Below are 19,512 nucleotides of genomic sequence, written 5' to 3'. Positions count from 1 at the left end.
GGCCTTTCCTTGTGTTATATCGGCGCAACGCTTATCAAGCTTGCTGCTGTCTTGCTACTGTGTGCCGCTTGGTTACTGTGTGCCGCTATCTGATGTACGCAGTCATGGTTCGCGTGTGCGACCGTAGCGCTAGCCAATAGCATGCCTCGGGTGCACCCAGGCTTCCTGTATAAACCGAAGCCACTGAATCCTTGTTGCTTGTATGTTCGTGTTGCTGTCCGAATAAAGTCTTGCCTTCTCGGCGTCTCGGAATAACATGGCGACGAGGATGGGATCGTTCAGGAAGAGGCAGTGACCAAGCCTCCTGAAGAAACGACGACGACGCCACGGCAAGCGGGAACATCAGTGATGAACACCACTCTGGGATCGTTGGGTGAGTTTTGCCCGGACTCTGGCAATTTCGACATCTACGTGGAAAGGTTTGACCTGTACGCAACAGCCAACGGAATAGACACAAGTAAGAAGCTGCAAGTCTTCTTAACTGTCCTTGGTGAAAAAGCTTATGTGACTCTGCGTAGCCTTCTGCTGCCGAAGAAGCCCACGGAAGTCAAGTACGAAGAAGCTACAGATGTTCTCCGACAGCACTATGCACCAAAGCGGTCAGTGGTTACCGAACGGTATCACTTCTACCAGCGAAAGCAAGAGTCGCACGAAAGCCTGGCACAGTTCATTGTCGAGCTGAAGAGACTGGCTGCCACGTGCTCGTTTGGAAGTTTTTTGGAAGAAGCGCTCCGGGATCGACTGATTTCTGGAATGCGAGCGGATTCTATCCGATGCCGTCTTCTTGCCCTGTCTGATGATGAAGTCATCTGGGAGCGAGTTTGCAAAATTGCTACCGCCTTGGAGACTGCTCAGAAAGACACCAGAGAAATGCTACCCGAGGGGTCAACCACCAGTCCGGCGGACATCTGCTGGCATCGGGATTCCACCCCGCAAGGCCAGCGACACGCGACAAAGGAGGAGGCCCCTAGCAACGAGCAGCGTGCCCCGCAAAACGGCCCAAGGAAGCAACGTGGGAAAGACACTGTTCGCGTCTGTCATAGATGCGGCGGATTGCATACGCCTGTGAGTTGTCCTTTCCTCAAAAGTATGTGTTTCAAATGCTCGAAGCCGGGTCATGTTGCAAAAATGTGCAAAACAAAGGTGGTGCACAAAGTTGAGGAGCCCTTGGCGGAAACTGACTTGCTTACAGTGTGTACGACGAACAAAGCTCACGGCTCACCGCCTATTGTGCTTAAAGTAAAAGTAAATGGCAAGAAGATACCGATGGAATTAGACACGGGAGCCGCTGTGACAATAATGTCTGAAAGAGACTTTGATGAAAATTTTCCAAACTGTCCATGTTCGAAAGACGACATACGTCTAGGCGTGTATAACGGTACTTCACTCAAAGTGAAAGGCGTAGCAAACGTCAAGGTGTCTTATCAGAACCGAAGCTACGATCTGCCTCTGATAATAGCAAAGCAAGAAAATGGAGCTCGCATGCCGACGCTTTTAGGTCGCGATTGGATAACGGCACTAAAAGTTGACTTGCACAATGCTGTTCAGCAGTTGCAACGTGACGTTGATAACGTGCAGGATGGCAGGCAGATGGTAGCAGCGGAAGCCGAGAACAAGTTAAAACTGCTGTACAGTGATGTGTTTGAGCCAGGTTATGGTTCTATTCAGGGATTCACTGGTAGCATCAAAATGAAAAACGATGCGCAGCCAGTTTTTTGTAAGGCGAGACCAGTACCATATGCATTGCGCGAACGGGTGGAGAATGAATTGCTTGAACTTGAGAAGGCTGGTGTGGTGTACAGAGTGAGGCACAGTGCGTGGGCTACACCGCTAGTGATCGTCCCAAAGAAAGCAGAAAAGCAGATTAGGATATGTGGGGATTACAGAGTGACTGTAAATCGGGGTATTGAACTCGACCACTATCCACTGCCTCTGCCAGAGGACATATTCGCGTCATTGGTTGGAGGGACCGTGTTCACTTTACTGGATTTGTCTAAGGCTTACCTGCAGCTTGAGCTGGATGAGCAGGCACAAGAATTGCTGACGGTGAACACGCACATGGGACTGTTCAGATTCCGGCGACTGCCATACGGAGTGGCAAGCGCCCCTGCAATGTTTCAGGCCGTGATGGACCAGGTGTTACGAAACATACCTGGAACTGCCTGTTACCTAGACGATGTGTTGATAGCAGGTAAAGACCTGACGGAGTGCTATCACCGTTCCGAGCAAGTGCTACAAACGCTCAGTAAACACGGCATCCGGGTAAACCCAGGGAAATGCAAATTTTTCCAAGAAAATGTTTGTTACTTGGGACATGAGCTAGACAAGCATGGCGTACACCCAACACCAGAAAAAGTAAAGGCGATTCGAGAAGCACCTCAACCAACTAACGTGACTCAACTAAAGGCATTTTTGGGTCTAGTAAACTACTACGCCAAATTTTTGCCTGACCTAGCAAACTTGCTAGAACCTCTTCATCAACTGTTGCGCAAAGGCAGCACATGGAAGTGGTCGAGCCAGTGTGACGCATGTTTCAGACGGTGTAAAAATTTGATCAGTGAAGACATGGTTTTGGAACTGTATGATGTAAAGAAAGAAATACAGCTGACATGTGACGCTTCTGCTTACGGCTTAGGCGCGGTGCTGTCGCACGTGATTGAGGGCGTAGAGCGACCGATTGCGTTCGCATCTCGATCAATGACTCCTGCCGAGCGTAATTACGCGCAGGTGGAAAAAGAAGCTCTTGCTGTTGTTTTTGCAGTAAAGAAATTTCATAAATATCTGTATGGGCGTAAGTTCAACGTGATCACCGATCACCAGTCGCTCACCGCTATTTTTGAGGCAAAGCACCACACAAATGCAGTCGCTGCAGCTCGCGTGCATCGCTGGGGAATTTTCCTTGCAAACTACAACTTTCGCATTTTGCACAGAGCAGGAACAAAGATAGCCAATGCAGATGGCTTATCACGCCTTCCACTGCCTGAAGCCGGTGACGAGGCAGAAGAAATATTTTATTTTTCGCCCGTTAGTAAACTCCCCTTAACTGCGAAAGATATCGAGCGGGAAACTGTGAAAGATCCAGTTCTTAGTACTGTTCGTGAAATGGTATGGCACGGATGGCCGCGTGCTGTGGACACACTTTATCAGCCTTTCTTCGTTAGGCGGTTTGAGCTTTCAGTCGATTGCGGCTGTTTGGTGTGGAACAACAGAGTCGTTGTACCACAGTCGCTTCAAAGTGAAGTTATGTGCTTGTTACATGAACAACACATCGGTATCACAAAGATGAAAGCACTTGCGAGGTCAATGGTTTGGTGGCCACAGATAGACAACTGCCTCGAACGAGCAGTGAAGCAGTGTGAAATTTGTCAAAGCACCAAATCCGTGGGGCCACCAGCGCCGCTTTCATCTTGGAAGTGGTGCACAAGCAGTTGGGAGAGGGTACATCTAGACTTTGCTGAAAAGGAAAAAAAGATGTTTCTTCTAGCTGTAGATTCCTATTCCAAATGGTTGGAAATAAAAATCATGACGTCAACGACGGCGCAAAGCACGATCGAAACGGTGCGCTCGTTGTTCGCAAGTCATGGCCTGCCGATAGAGGTAGTCACAGATAACGGGCCGCAGTTTCGTGCAAAAGAATTCGAGGAGTTTCTTTTGACAAACGGGGTCAAGCACACGCTTACTCCGCCATATCATCCTCAGTCGAACGGCTCGGCAGAACGTGCTGTCCAAACAGTAAAACAGTCGCTGTTGAAGCAATTGCTGGAAGACCAGAAGAACAAAAGTTCCAGATCACTGCAGCACAGGATAGATAACTTTCTGTTCGCTTACAGAACAACGCCGCACACATTCACCGGCCAATCGCCAGATGAACTGTTCTTGAGGAGGAAGTTGCGCACAAGGTTATCTTTGTTGAAACCGAATCTGCAAGATGCAATAAATGCCAGATCTGAGAGGAATGTTCGCAGTGCAAACAAGCGAAGGAGTTCACCTCGATCATTTGTTGTTGGTGATAGTGTGTTTGTGCGTTCAGTGCGTGGGGAACAGGTGAAGTGGCGTCCAGGCAGGGTCGTGGATGTGAAATCGGCAATGACATACCTTGTGGTTGTAGACGGACAGACGCGATTTGTGCATGCTGATCATTTGCGACGTTCTTTTGTGAAGCCAGCTGTTGTGAACGAAAGTGATACAGATTTGCCCCTTGCAAGTGACTTGCTCGAAAGTGAACGGTCTCCTACAGCTGCCTCGAGCCAGCCAGTGTTGGATCAGAGTGATTGTGTTCCACTCGCAAGTCACGCCCAAAGTGCCTCAACGTCGGAACAAACTGATGCTGGGTTACGTGTGCTACCAAGGCGCAGCGCTCGTGACAAGCGGAAGCCGGATCGTCTGACGTATGATAGATTCTGATTTTGTTGGAGGGGAAGTGTTATATCGGCGCAACGCTTATCAAGCTTGCTGCTGTCTTGCTACTGTGTGCCGCTTGGTTACTGTGTGCCGCTATCTGATGTACGCAGTCATGGTTCGCGTGTGCGACCGTAGCGCTAGCCAATAGCATGCCTCGGGTGCACCCAGGCTTCCTGTATAAACCGAAGCCACTGAATCCTTGTTGCTTGTATGTTCGTGTTGCTGTCCGAATAAAGTCTTGCCTTCTCGGCGTCTCGGAATAACACCTTGTAAGTAATCGACTAGTGCTTTCAGCTCAGGGTCTGATTGCTGTTTTGCAAAACTGCTGGCGCTTACTGGTCCCAAAAAGGCGTCATTTTCTTTTGCTGGCGCATCAATGGGGGCTCGTGACAAGCAGTCTGCATTGGAGTGCTTGCGTCCTGACTTGCAGACGACTGTGATGTCGAATTCCTGAAGATGCAGGCTCCATCGGTCAAGGCGGCCAAAGGGGTCTTTCAAATTTGCCAGCCAGCAGAGCGCGTGGTGATCGCTTACCACCTTGAATGGTCGGCCGTATAAATACGGGCGGAACTTTGAAGTGGCCCAGATGATTGCGAGGCACTCCTCGGTTGACGAGTACTTGACTTGACGAGGCTTGACGAGTACTTGACGAGGCTTTCGAGAGGGACCTGCTAGCGTAAGCGATTACTTTCTCTTGTCCGGCATTCTTCTGAATGAGAACGGCACCTAGCCCCAGACTGCTCTCGTTAATATGTATCTCGGTCTCGGCATTCTCATCAAAGTGGCCTAGCACAGGAAGGGACTGTAGGCGGCGCTTAAGTTCCTCGAAGGCTTCCGCTTGCGGTGCTTCCCATTGAAATGGCACGTCTGCCTTTGTGAGCTGCGTCAAAAGTTCGGCGAGGCGCGAAAAGTTCTTGACAAAGCGTCGATAATATGCGCACAGTTAGAGGGATCGGCGCTCAGCTTTTTCGTCACTGGGCTGTGGAAACTGCGATCGCAGCAATTTTTTGTGGGTCGGGGCGAACTTCTTCCTTGCTGATGATATGACCCAGAAACATCTTTTCGTAGGCGAAGTGACACCTCTGCTTTCAATGTTAAACCCGAGGACCTGATTGCGTCAAGTACTGTTCAAAGCCTTTTCAGATGATTTTCAAAGTTTGACGAGTACACGACGTCGTCCAAGTATACCAAAGGAATCTGCCACTTTAAGCCAGCCAGGACAGTGTTCATTACCCGTTGAAACGTGGCTGGTGCGGAGCATAAGCCAAATGGCATTACCTTGAATTCAAAGAGGCCGTCCGGTGTGATGAACGCCGTCTTCTTGCGGTCTCTTTCGTCGACCTCAATTTGCCAGTACCTGCTCTTCAGGTCCATCAACGAGAAATACTTCGCGTTACAGAGCCGGTCCAGTGTGTCGTAGATGCGGGGAAGCGGGTAGACATCCTTTGTTATGCTATTCCTGTGGCAGTAATCAACGCAGAAGCGAAGTGTGCTGTCTTTCTTCACCAAAATAACTGGTGCTGCCCAGGGGCTCTTCATCGCTGGATCACGTCATCACGCAGCATTTCCTCAACTTGATCGCACGTGGCCTGGTGTTGTCGTGGCGATACACTGTAGGGGCTTTGACGTAGCGGTCGAGCGTGTTCGTCCGTGATGATGCAATGCTTTGCCAACGGGGTTTGCCGTACCTTCGACAGTGAAGAAAAGCACTCGCTGTAGCTTTCAAGAAGAGTGCAAATCCGGTCTTTTCTGTCTCGGGGGAGTGCTGGGTTGATGTCGAAATTGGGCTGCTCGGCTCGGTTGGGTGCATAGTCTTCAAGTTGGCTTGGGGGGGCAACACTTCTCGGGTGTCCGCTAGCTCGTCAAGGAATGCAATCGTCATGCCCTTGTTCAGGCGCCAGTATTTTTCAGTGAAGTTTGTGACGAGCACTTACCCTTGCTCATGACGGAAACGGGCGACACCTCTTGCGACTCCAAGTCCTCCAGTAACAGCCAAGTGTTTTCTTCAACAACCCCTTCCGCGAGTTCGACTTCTTTTGTACCCGCAGGGACGATGACGCTTGATCGGGACGGTACGGTCAATTCTCCGTCGAGGGCGTTGAGAGCGACGTGATGTGTCGAAGTTCTTGTAGCAGGTATGGCTTTCTCCGTCGAGAGCTTGAGCTTGGATCGGAGGTCGATGATCGCCCGATGTTCATTCAGAAATTCTATGCCCAAAATTACGTTACAGGAGCACTGTTGCAAGACCACGAAGCTCGTAGGGTAAATGCATCCATTCACTGTCACTTGCGGTGCATTGCCCGGGCAGCGTAATAAGGTTGCCACCAGTGGTGCGGATTAGCAGACCATCCCAAGTGGTCATTACTTTCTTGAGCTGGGCGACGAAAGCTCCACTGATGACAGAGTAGTCGGTTGGTATCCACTAGGGCGGTAACTGTGCGTCGTCCGTCGACAGCAACGGCGAGGTCACTTGTTCATGCCCTCGTATTGCATGTTGGCTTTGGTGTTCGATCTCTACTCCGTCATTGCTCAAGTCGCAGCCAGGGCACACTGTTCTCACTTCACTGGGCGTCCGTGTTAGTTTAATGTGTGGTCGCGGGTCGTTGATGTCCCCGTCGTGCATAGCGGTGGGGTATTGGTTGATGCATCGTCACTCATCGGCGGTGTAGGATCTTCTTTAGTTCCCCGTTGAGCAACCTTTAGTTTCCCCTACGTGGGCTTGGGGACCTTCCTCGCACACTGTCATCGTAGCTGCGGCCTGACGACAAAAAGCGCCCTGTACGGCGATGGGGACCTGAATCAATGGCTTGGTGACACAAACTCACCGCTATGTAGGTAGTTCTCTATTTCTTGTGGTAGTTCACTGGGGCCGGGTCGTGGGGCTTCAACTGCAAATCCGCGAAGGCCGATTCGTTGGTGCGGGCAGTGGTGTAAAATGTGGCCAGCCTCACCGCAGTGGAAGCATAATGGCCAGTTTTTTGCAGTCCTCCGGGCGTCGCACTTCCTGGGGCTTGGGGGTCGTTGGTAGGCTTGGCGGACGGGAGCCAAGGGGCGGCTCTCAGGAACAGGACGGTAGTGGCGAGGGCTTGGAAAATCATGTCTGGGCGCAGGACGACGTAATGCAGCAGCATAGTTCATCGCTGCTGCTTCTTGCACTGGAGCCGTCGGAGCCATCGCTTAAGGGACGCCCAGTGCCTGTTGAACTTGACGAATGGCATCCGCGAGCGTTGTCACCTGGGGTTGCGATGATAGCAGCAATCGGCGGAGCTTATCTTGCACAATCTCTTGGATGAGGTTCTGAAGGTTCTACGCTTGCAGATATGCACTGGAGTAGTGGCTTGAGTAGTCCGGTTGACGTGGTCGCTCGTAGTGGCGCATCCATGTGTCCAACATCTCGATGATAGTCGCTTCGATTTCAAATTCCGCCACGGTTTTTGCGGATTTTGGTCAAGACCCGCACAAAGCGGCTCTTTAACACCTCTCATTAAAAATTTGATTCTCATCTTCGGTCATGTTAGGGTTGGCCCAGCGAAAGAGGTGCTTCATCTCCTCAACGTATACCAGGACAGGCTCGTTAGGGAGTTGAAGTAATTAAAGGAGAGCCTGGGCTCTTTCCTTTTGAACAACTCTTGAAAAGGCAGTCAAAAACTTTCTTGACAATCTCCCAATTTTTCAGATCTGCCTCGTGATTTTCGAACCAAATATGGGCAGATCCTTCAAGAGCAAAATAGACTTGCCCTACCTTCGCTTCGTCATTCCAGACGTAGAACGTTGCCACGCGTTCGAACAGGTCGAGCCGGTCTTCTGCATCCTCATCCGGTCGTCCTTGCAGGGGGACTCACGAGGTTGGATGAAAACCAACTGTGCTTTCTGCTCGACGGATGCCATCTTCGGGGTCCATCATGGTGTCTGGATTCAGCACCACTACCACATATCAGGTAGCGGTGACAACGCCGTAGACTCCAAAAGAAGACACAGGCTTGATAGTACTGAAATTAACTCTATTGGGCTGACTTGCGCCCGCAAGAGAACTAAGCAACTCGGCGGCGGCGATAGCAGCAAACATGATCGTCGAACAAAGAATACCTGTCGCACACATCAACGCTCAATTTAAAGGCAGCTCAGAACCATCTAGATAACGTTGCAAACTGTCACTAGCACAACCTGGAACATTGTAGAAACTACACGAGTGGCTGGAATCTTCGAGACAGATCTTGGCGCATCTTGCGCGACAAAGAAACTGATGAAGTTCCATCTTGTGACATCGAGCATTAACAAACAAGGAATACAGAATTGATATGCATGCCAGAATTGCAGTGATAAGGCCGCATGCCGGCGGCTGCTAACAAATACAGTTCTGAAGAGTTCGCGGCAATACGATCTGTTTGAGTAACCTATCTTCAGTAAATATATATTCGTTGAGGAACCTGTGGGTAACATGTGGCGCACAGGCTTACTACAGTCTTCAATATAGCGTTCAATCTATCGTTATTGCCCGCGGTCATGAGCTCCAGCTCTTATTCATTTGTTCAGTGCAGGGAGCTAAATGATCTGTAAACTACAGACCTGCCAAAGCTAAAAGTTCGTTACAGCACTGTAAGCAGTCACAAAACACTGCGTGCGCGAATCATTTTGCCACTTACTCGATGTTGCTCAGCAAACTTCTCCCTGGTGCAGTAACGTGAAAGGGGCAATGCAGAATGAGCGAAGCTATACTTTCATTTTTGTCCCAGTTTTTTAAGTTACAAGCGCTCTCCACTGCCTTCCCTCGTGTTGTGTTCACTTCTGGCAATGTTTGCTCCCATAACCAAAACACATTGCCCATAAATTGGGCACCCATTTATTGTAACAACTTGTGAATTCATGAACACGACCAGCACCAGTGACTTGCAGAGATGCTGCTGCCCATTTTATGATGGCCACCTGCATGGAAACAAGTAAATACAGATGATGCACGAGATATTTTTGAGTTTGAAAATGATGAAAAACTTGCATGTAACAGTTATCTTGTTAGTACTGCCCAATCATTCACATTGCATTCTGTTGGCTAAGTGTTCCAACAACAGAGACAGAATAAAACATGCAAGCTTCCATGCCGTCATGTTGAATTGTGGGAGGGCACAAAACGCAACTCAAGAGCCATCCATATACTCAGTCATATCAACCACTGTAATACTGATATCATAGACCAGTAGGACGCGGGCTGTTCCTGGCCCTACGGGGCTGGGACTTGAGGTCAATGGCGCTTGCGGCGGGGGCTAGCCAGCCATTGAATTTTTATCTGTTGTAGGCCGTCATTGCACCCGCCACCACTCCAGTGGTGGACGACGACTGTTGTTGCGGCATGCGGCTTTTTCTCCCTCTTCTTTTTCTTTATTTTTTCTTCTGTCCTCACGAGGCAGCGGAGGTGGCTCAGCTACAGAGCCAGTAGCAGGCCTGTGCATTTTCTTTTCCTTCTTCCTACAGCCACAACAACAATATACGCTGCCATATTGCAAGCAAACCAAGCATGCCAGGATGCAAAAAACATGCACTGGCCACAACCAAGGTAAGGTTCACAGTGAATGGTTATGCACAAAAAGATGGGGGTGAAAACAAAAATAGCCAGGTGAAAGAGAGGCCTCATTGCAACTGCTGAATGCTGTCGGAATAAAATAAAAACAGATGCTGAGAAGTATAATTGCGACCTAGAGTCCATGAAAAACTAATATTCCTTCTGCATATAGGTAGCCCCTAAGTGGTTTGTTTAGTACGTCAGTTTAGGACGAACTAGAATGAAATTACAGCATTTCTGCAGCTTTCACCGCTTTTTATAACAAATAATATAACGAACTAATAAACCTTGCATTAGCCCATACTCATGATACAACATGGAAGGGAACAGAAGTTGTAAATATATCCTAGTAAAAGGAAGAAAATGATGTGGCAAGGCTTTACTGTCCGTGCAGGCCCTGGAAATTGTAAGAGTAACAGCACATCCCGAAGGAAATCCAAGCATTTCCAAGGCAGCAACCGGGGAGGTGGAATAAAATGCCAGGAAATTGCAGAGATTAGGCTTGCAGCAAATGAAATTTGGATTGAGATCCCGATTGGCCACTGTCCTTCAGTTGGTGCAACCTGGCTGATGGAAATTAAAGATATCAACATCATACCTTCAAGTACATAGCTGTTCAATTCTGCACCCCTCACCTAAATAACCAATGATGAGCATTTCAGGTCATTGTAGTGGTTACACAGTTCTCACTGGTTAAACCAACTACTCATTGTCACGCAGAGCATGCCATGAGGAGGAGCATTTTGGCAGTCGTGGTTACACAGTTCTCGCTGGTTGAGCCAACTACTCAACGTTACACAGAGCATGTCATGAGAAGCATTTTGACAGTCATTGTAGTGCTTACACAGTTCTTGCTGGTTGAACCAACTAAATGTTACGCATGGGTACGCCTCGAGGAGGAGCATTTTGACAGTCTTAGTGGTTACACAGTTCTCTCTGGTTGAACCAACTATTGAATGTTACGCATGGGTATGCCTCGAGGAGGAGCATTTTGACAGTCGTAGTAACAGTTCTCACTGGTTGAACGAACTACTCATTGTCATGCTGGGTATGTCATGAGGAGGAGCATTTTACAGTCATTGTAGTGGTTACACAGTACTCTGGTTGAACCAACTACTCATTCTCACGCAGGGCATGCCATGAGGAGCATTTTCGCAGTCATTGTGGTTATATAGTTCTCGCTGGTTGACCCAACTACTCAATGCTACGCATGGGTACGCTTCGAGGAAGAGACCATCCCTTCTATACACGTGCTTGCGTACGCCGATGATATAACCTTATGGTGCTGTCACCCGGCCCTCCAGCATGCGCTGGATGTCTTGACATTTCGCCTTCCTCCTTTGGGTCTAACTCTTTCACATACAAAATCCTGTTTCATTCGCATTGGAAATAAAGCTGGCTTACGGATAGCTTCCACTATAAATTTTATGATAATACCCCGATTCTTCAGGCACAAACCGTTCGCATTCTTGGTCTTCTTCATTCCTCTGGGACTGGCACCCCGTGGCTGATAGACATCCTTAAGTCTGCTCACACTACTCTAGGTCTGATTCATCGCATAGCTATGCGCTCTGGTGGCGCGCGTGCTCACACGGCCCGCCAGCTTGTTCACCCTCCTCCAGCCGCGTATAATCTGCCAGGTACAGTTTCAACGTCTCACCCGTAGACAATCGGACTCCCTTGAGGCCATCAGTCGAGAGGCTATGCGTACCATAACATGTCTCCTCCGTCTAACACCCATACCAGTACTTCCGGAGTTCGCCCAGCTAAATATGCTCAGTGAACTCATTGATCAGTGGATGGCAAACAGAGCTCGCTAACAGTCTTTACAACTCCATTGTTTAAGGACACTACCTCCATGGTCATACTTCTAGCTCACGGACAATCGCCCCACTGCTTCCCCGTCGGTATCATCCGCACATTTGCCTGAAGGATGCATATTATATACCGATGCATCACATACTGCAGAGCGAGGAGTGACTTCTGTGTATAGCCCCTCTCATCTGCATCTGAACACTCGTGACATATACCGCGGATATGTGCACCCCTCTGGCACTGGAACTTCAAGCTATTTATAATACCATTTATTCCCTTTCGCCCGTTTCTACATTCACTGCAGTTCATCTTTACACCAACTCTCTCACTGCCCTTAAACAGCTTAAGGCCGTTCGATGCACATTCCAAATAACAGTCCATTCATTTGCTCTATTCAAAGTACCCATGTCCTGTATGTACACACTGCATTTGCAGCCATGCTCGCGATCCACATAATATTAAACGGATGCTATGACGCACATAAACACATTAGGCGATCCACCACCCTCCCCTCTTCCGCCAGACCCGTTCCTGTCATACGTTTCTGATTCTCAAGTTCTGCGCCAGCGAACACGCGCCCTCCTCCGTGTTCGCACCCTCTCCCCCGTAATTGTACTCGGCAGGAGGAGGTATCAGTGCGCCGGATTCGGGCAGGGACAGCTCTGACCCCATCTGTACGGCATCATCGGCGTGATAAAGATCTGCCAGTGACTGACAGGTACCCTCAGTGTGACACTGCACCTGAGAACTGTGATGTGCGTCACTTGTGGATGTGTCCAGCAACGGCTCCAGTTAGACAACGGCTACTAATGAAGGTGGGCCTGCGGTGGAACCGTGATTGTGATTACGAGAAGTGGACTATGGACAATCACTACACTGCCAACCTCTGCGAATACCTAAGTGCAACTGGACTTCACTCTTTCTTTTAACTTTCCATCCTGCATCCCATTCCCCTTTTCTCAAGTTATGCCTTGTGGCAAACTTTTCGAAAGAAAAAGAGCATTTTGACAGTTATTGTAGTGGTTACACAGTTCTCACTGGAATCAACTACTCATTGTCACGCTGGGCATGTCATGAGGAGGAGCATTTTGACAGTCGTAGGGATTACACGGTTCTCACTGGTTGAACCAACTACTCTATGCCATGCAGGGTGTGCCACGAGATAGGTGCATTACCTGTATGACAGTCACTGTAATGGTTACACAGTTCTGACTGGTTGAACCATCTACTTGTCATGCAGCATCATGAGAAGGTGCATTTTGACAGTCATTGTAGTGGTTACACAGCTCTTGCTGGTTGAACCAACTACTGATTGTCGTGAAGGGCATGCAATAAGATTCTGGTAGTCGTCATATTGGTTACATAGTTCTCATTGGTTGAAACAACTCAATGCCATGCAGGGCGTGCAATCAGACATAGGTTCATTTTGGCAGTCATTGCAGAGGTTACACTGTTCTTGCTGGCTGAACCAACTACTCAGTGCCATGCAGTGTGTATCATAAGAGGTGCATTATGACAGTCATCACAGTGGTTACACAATTCTGGCTGGTTAAACCAAGTCTCTTGTAAAACAAAGTGCCTTGATTGTTTCATACATTGGTACCTTTTCTGCTCCGAATATGCAAGCCTCACTCCTGTGCAGACATTGCCTTCTTCCTCTAAGTGGCTTTTTTGAGCTGCATTTGTTCAATGGCAAGTCTATTCCATTCTGGCCGATGGATTTTCTTTGAGCAAGTTGCTCGCGGGTCAATGATTTCTGAAAGAATGTAGTCTCTGTAGAAGAACCAAATCAGAAGTTGCTCTATTTTGTTCCTCCAGAAATCATTATCTTGCAGTAACCACTGCACATGGATTCCTCTTGTGGTGTACACAACAAAATCACAGAACAACCGCCTTGTAATGTGAAGCTGGCCCTGAATTTCATAAAAATATTGGTGAGACTGCAAAAAACAAGGAGCAGTAGTGGTGTCTGTTTTCCCATTGATATTTCGAGCAGCTTCAAGTGGGTCCTGATCTTTTGTTGGGTACTGACATTTTACCTCTACAATGCTATCATTGCCAACCAGACCATCTGGTGACGCAGCCAGAAAACCATGATCAAGGTCTACGAAAAGACCATATGGCTGCACTTCAGTTTGCGTGTCTGTCTTGTACAAGCTTAATGCTTTCTCATTATGTCTGCCATAATCCAGAGCGGTAGAAGTAGGCGGTAGGAGAGGATACCGGTAAGCTGTCTAAGGAGACGAAAGATTTGATTAAGAAACGCCAGAGTATGAAAGCTTCCAATCCAACAGACCAGATCGAATTGGCCGAGATATCAAAGCTAATCAATAAGCGCAAGGTGGCCGATATAAGGAAGTATAACATGGAGAAAATTGAGCATGCTGTAAACAACGGGGGAAGCCTGAAAGCGGTAAAGAAGAAAGTGGGCATAGGCAAAAACCAGATGTATGCGATAAGGGACAAAGCGGGCAACGTCATCACTAATATGGAAAAGATAGTCAAAGTAGCCGAGGAGTTCTATACAGATCTCTACAGTAGCCAAAGTAGTCAGGACCGTAGTGAGATTGGCGGTAGGGAAAAACAGTCAGACGTTCCACCAGTGACGAAGGACGAGGTCAAGAAAGCACTAGAAACTATGAAAAGGGGGAAATCAGCTGGAGAGGATCAGATAACTACAGATTTGCTGAAGGACGGGGGTGATATCGTGCTAGAAAAACTGGCCACCCTGTATACGCAGTGCCTGGTGTCATCGACGGTACCGGAACCATGGAAGACTGCAAACATTATCCTCATTCACAAGAAAGGGGACTCTAAGGACCTTAAAAATTACAGACCAATCAGCCTACTGTCTGTTACGTATAAGGTATTTACTAAGGTAATCGCTAATAGAATCGGGACAACCTTAGACTGCAATCAAGCAAAGGATCATGCAGGGTTTCGGAAACGGTACTCTACTATCGATCATATCTATACCATCAATCAGGTGATAGAAAAATGCTCGGAATATAACCAGCCCTTATACATAGCATTCATTGATTACGAAAAAGCATTTGACTCAGTTGAAACCTCGGCGGTGATGCAGGCATTGCGAAATCAGGGGGTAGACGAGCCGTATGTGAAAGTGCTGGAAGATATATATAGTGGCTGCACAGCAACCATAGTTCTGCATAAGGAAAGTAACAAAATTCCTATAAAGAAAGGTGTTAGGCAAGGAGACACAATCTCTCCAGTACTATTCATGGCTTGTTTAGAGGAAGTATTCAGAGACTTGGAATGGGAGCAGTTAGGGATAAGGGTAGATGGAGAATACCTCAATAATCTGCGATTTGCTGATGACATTGCCTTGCTAAGCAACTCGGGGGATGAACTGCAAATAATGATTGATGACCTAGACAGGAAAAGTAGAAAGGTAGGCTTGAAAATCAATATGCAGAAGACTAAGGTAATGTTCAACAGCCTCGGGAAGGAACAGCAGTTTGCATTAGGTAGCGAAATACTAGAAGTAGTGGACGAATATGTCTACTTAGGACAGGTAGTAACCGCAGATCCGGACCATGAAAAGGAAATAACAAGAAGAATAAGATTGGGATGGAGCGCATTTGGCAAGCACTCGCAGATTATGACTAGCAGCTTACCGGTATCGCTCAAGAGGAAAGTATACAACAGTTGCATCTTGCCTGTACTCACCTATGGGGCTGAAACGTGGAGGCTAACCAAGAGAGTTCTACTTAAGTTGAGAACAACCCAGAGGGCTATGGAACGAAAAATGGTAGGGGTAACATTAAGAGATAGAAAGCGTGCAGAGTGGGTCAGAGAAATAACTCAAGTTACCGACATTCTAGTAGAAATTAAGAAGAAGAAATGGACATGTAGTGCGAAGAGAGGATAACCGATGGTCGCTGAGGGTAACAAACTGGATTCCAAGGGAAGGAAAGCGTAGCAGGGGGCGGCAGAAAGTTAGGTGGGCGGATGAGATTAAGAAGTTCGCGGGGGTCAAGTGGATGCAGCTTGCACAGAACCGGGTTAAGTGGAGAAATATGGGAGAGGCCTTCGCCCTGCAGTGGGTATAATCAGGCTGATGATGATGAATCCAGAGCTGCAGTTGTGAAGCTCTTTTTGTGCACGAGGCCCTTGACAAGTACATCACATGGCGTAGAGTCCTTCCTCTTACAAACAGCATGGAAGTATGATGCTGTAAGGCGATGCTGCCTCTCAGCATGCCAGGCTGGATTGTCAGCCTGACCCCGTGTTGCCTCTTCTATTTGCTCACACTGTTTGTGATCAACCTGTAAGCTCTGAAGCAGATCTGTAGTCTTCAGAGAACTGCTCAGACAGCATATCTGGCTGCTCACAGTTAGGCCCATAGTGAATCAAAGAATCACAGGCAGCGAGGTCTTTGCATCTAGGCTTTTGATGATTGCAGTCCTCAAAAAGCCGCTTCCGATGCAACCTTTTCTGGACTATTTCTGCACTTTTTTTATGACTGCTACCAGGCTCTCGTTAGTTGCAGCTTTAGTACCTATGGCATGCCACTAAAGCCCGAGCTGCAAAGTTAGTCCAGCACCCTGACACTGATGCTCATAAGAACCCTTCTGGCAGTGGTTTATCTGTTTGCTCCCTGAAAACTTGGCAACAAGAGACATGTTTTCAGCAAGGTTGCTTGTGTCTCCTGTCACAAGGTTGGCAGTCTTATCAGCAATCATGTTTGCTGCAGTCATTATCTTCACTTTGAGCATCTGAGGAATGCACTCCCAGGCATTTTCACCCTTTGTTCCATCACAAAAGTAGCTTTTGCATTTGTTATGGCAGCCAAACACGACTTGGCCCATTTAAGAGATCAGCTGTCAGATCCTGTGTGCTCTGCTTTATCAGCTCTTGCCTGTTCTCTTGAGAACCCTGAAACTTCCTCAAGGAGTGGGCATAGTGGCTGATTGCCTTGCAGGCACCATTCTTGATGCGCTTTATCCTAGGCTTACTTAGAATGCTGGCACTTCCTTTGCACTCTTTCACAACACTGTAGAGCTGAATTGTATAACATTTCACTGAATGATTGGCACACTCATTCTTCTTTATGAAATGACCGTAGTCTACCTAGGTACTGATTTGGTTGCAGACAGATGAATTGCCATCCCCTATGAAGGTGTGGTATTCCAGGCCATGCATCTCTGCTCATTTTGAGCCCTTCCACAATGGTATCGGTCTCCATAGCACCTGAGCTTGCAGTCCAATTTTTGTAGCAAGCATGCTCTTCGACCTCCTTCTGTTCCCCTGTGCAGCTTTCACAGGTACTACACAGCTTGTTTCTCACACCCAAGTAAAGCAGCCTCTGCGTGCATTCTCCGATGACTACTGCAGCCCCAGAATTTGCTTAATATCTGTGGCCATGGCTTCTGTGTGACCAGCCGCCATCAACTACCACGGTGATGCATGGGGTGGTCTGATCCTCACGGAACTCGGCTGCTTCAGCAGTCAGCATTCGCTCCTCCTGGCCAGCTTTGAGCATGTGCTCCATGAGCACATTCTTCCAATGCTGGAAACAGAACAGGTGGATCACATGAGTAAAGAAACGACCACACACAAGGCTTAGTGCACAAAAATTGGTACAAGTGCACGTTAGTAGGTCGTTCATGCTTTCAAAGTGCAAATGACAAGTACAAAATGACAGGCAATGAAGACTTTGTCAAGTGGTCTGTTTAAGTACAAAGCCTGACATTTCACTGCAAAGGAGAGGAGAAATTGGAAGTTGACGACCTAAGCTTCAGTCTTCTATTTGGTGGGAGGAAGGGTCCAGGTTTTGTTTATAGGCTGCACAGCTAAGTCAGTTGCAAGTCAGGAGTGCAGCAGCAAATGACCCAGAGAGAACTGGTATCAATCCTACTCAATGTCTATTGCCTGCTTCTGTGATGCCACTATCTAGGGTGAGGAAATTTATAAAAATGGTAGTGCGTATTTGGACCTCCATGTCTTGTAGCATCTTACACGGTTTGATTTATCTAGCTCATTGTTGCTACAGAGCTGCATCATGTGTCATGAAGCTGAGTGCAAAATGCCCCCGAACAGTATCAATGATTTTGTTAGTGGTGGCTTGAGTGCCTCGGTAGGCATGTAGTCTGTCAAAAAATTATGGCCCAAGCAGGTTTGAATCTAACTCCTGTAACAGGACTCCTGGTAGCATTCCTGGTATGCCTGAGCTAGAGAAGGGGGAGGACGAGATAAATTTCTTGTCACCTGTGAGATTTCGAATGCTGGAGATGCGCTACGAACCCCGTTACAGAGCCTAGGAGCAGAACCCTTGGGCTTTATACTTTTGACAAGGCCTGCACATGACAGCAAGAGCTGATTTTTATATTTGCATGTCATCTGAGTTGCACAATACATATACAATATGCTGAAAGCAGCGTTTTGTTCTTTGCTGTAACTGGCACTCCAATGTTGAGAAATCTGGTATCTCAGTTTTCAATCAAGTCAGGTGACACGGGCAAGGGCTACATGTGAGTTCAGGAACTCAACATGTAACTCCAGTATTGTCATGCTATCTTTGCTGGTTCTGCAAGCGAACGCTGGGCAAACTCGCAGTATTTGTAGCATCAACAAAACGGTACGATCAGCTGCATTCGTGTCGCCGATGTTCAGCATCATTCACTTCTAAGGTGTTTGCTGCATCACAGCGAGATACGATGATGTGGTCGATGGCGATAACCAGTCGTGGCAACACCACAGTTACAGCAAAGGACGGTTACAGTGTGTTTAATGCGACATTAGATATGGTTTATTTGATAGAGGTTGGGCATTTATGCTCTCGATTTCAAGCTCGAAAAACTGCTTGAGGGGCTCTAGGTCCTGCTTCCTCCATAGCATTTAACCTCTCAGAACCCCGAGCACTCGCCGGCTTTTTAGGCACGCACGGCGCACAGCAGTACGCTGAGCAAGCCATCCCTGCTGTCAAGGGTGCAGTCAAGCTCGCTGAGCGTGCCACACCCGCAGGTGCTCTCGTCCAAATAGGGAGTGATGTTATCAGTGAGCTGCCATGGTCTACACTGCAGATGGAGCGAAACTGCAGTAATAAAATCTAGTGCGTAAATCTCAAAACAAAATTAGTTCATTATGCAAGTAAACTATGCGAGTGCATAAAGATAACACCGTAAATGGGATGAAAAATGTAAAAGAAGGCTTACTTCCTACGGCTTAAGTGCGCAGCTGACGAAGCTTTATTTGCATTTCTGGGGTGCGCCCATTGCTTCCTCAATGTTCTGAAAGCTGGTCGTCGACTCCTACCCATGGCGCTGCAATAACACTGCCGTCATAGTGATTCAAGCCAGACGACGATACCGCACCTCGCACTGACACCTCACAAACAAGCAAAACACTTTGCCTACCTTAGCTTCACAGCACAAAAGTAGTTATACCTTGGAGAGATGGCTAGCTTCAATAATTTGAAGGAGCGTAGTCATGCGCGCCCCTACTGGCAATTGAATGAACTCAGTTTTGCTGCTTTTGCCTAGATGGCACTAGAAGTAAAAAACCTTTAATGTGCGATTACAGGTGCAAATACTAATTATCACCATGGTTTGTGCTTCTTATTTCAACCTTATTTTACAGTAATACAGCATTAAAAGCAAGTAGACTCAAACAAGGCTTACGTTGAGTATGGCGACCTTCTCAATTGAGTGTCAAGTAAAATAGATTATATTTGAAGGATCAGTGTAATCGTGCTAATTGTATAAAGTGCAATTTACATG

At 47.7% G+C, this 19,512-nt stretch overlaps 1 protein-coding gene and 1 pseudogene across 1 annotated transcript in view; one reads left to right on the top strand and one right to left on the bottom strand.

Annotated features, from left to right (window-relative positions):
* LOC146202317 (uncharacterized) overlaps positions 1 to 19,512 on the top strand; it is an 80,577-nt gene that overhangs the window by 58,543 nt on the left and 2,522 nt on the right. The window contains exon 4 of the mRNA XM_084588082.1: positions 9,868 to 9,949. Coding sequence (XP_084444208.1) covers positions 9,868 to 9,949 — 82 coding nt within the window. The remainder of the gene's footprint in view (positions 1 to 9,867; positions 9,950 to 19,512) is intronic.
* Positions 15,844 to 17,285, bottom strand: LOC146202318 (uncharacterized; annotated as a pseudogene).

This window comes from Amblyomma maculatum, chromosome 1 (assembly GCF_055883805.1).
Source record: "Amblyomma maculatum isolate TAMU_Amacu chromosome 1, ASM5588380v1, whole genome shotgun sequence".
Taxonomy (NCBI): Eukaryota; Metazoa; Arthropoda; class Arachnida; order Ixodida; family Ixodidae; genus Amblyomma; species Amblyomma maculatum.
Note: the sequence above shows the minus strand (reverse complement) of the source record. Positions and strands in the feature narration are given on the sequence as shown.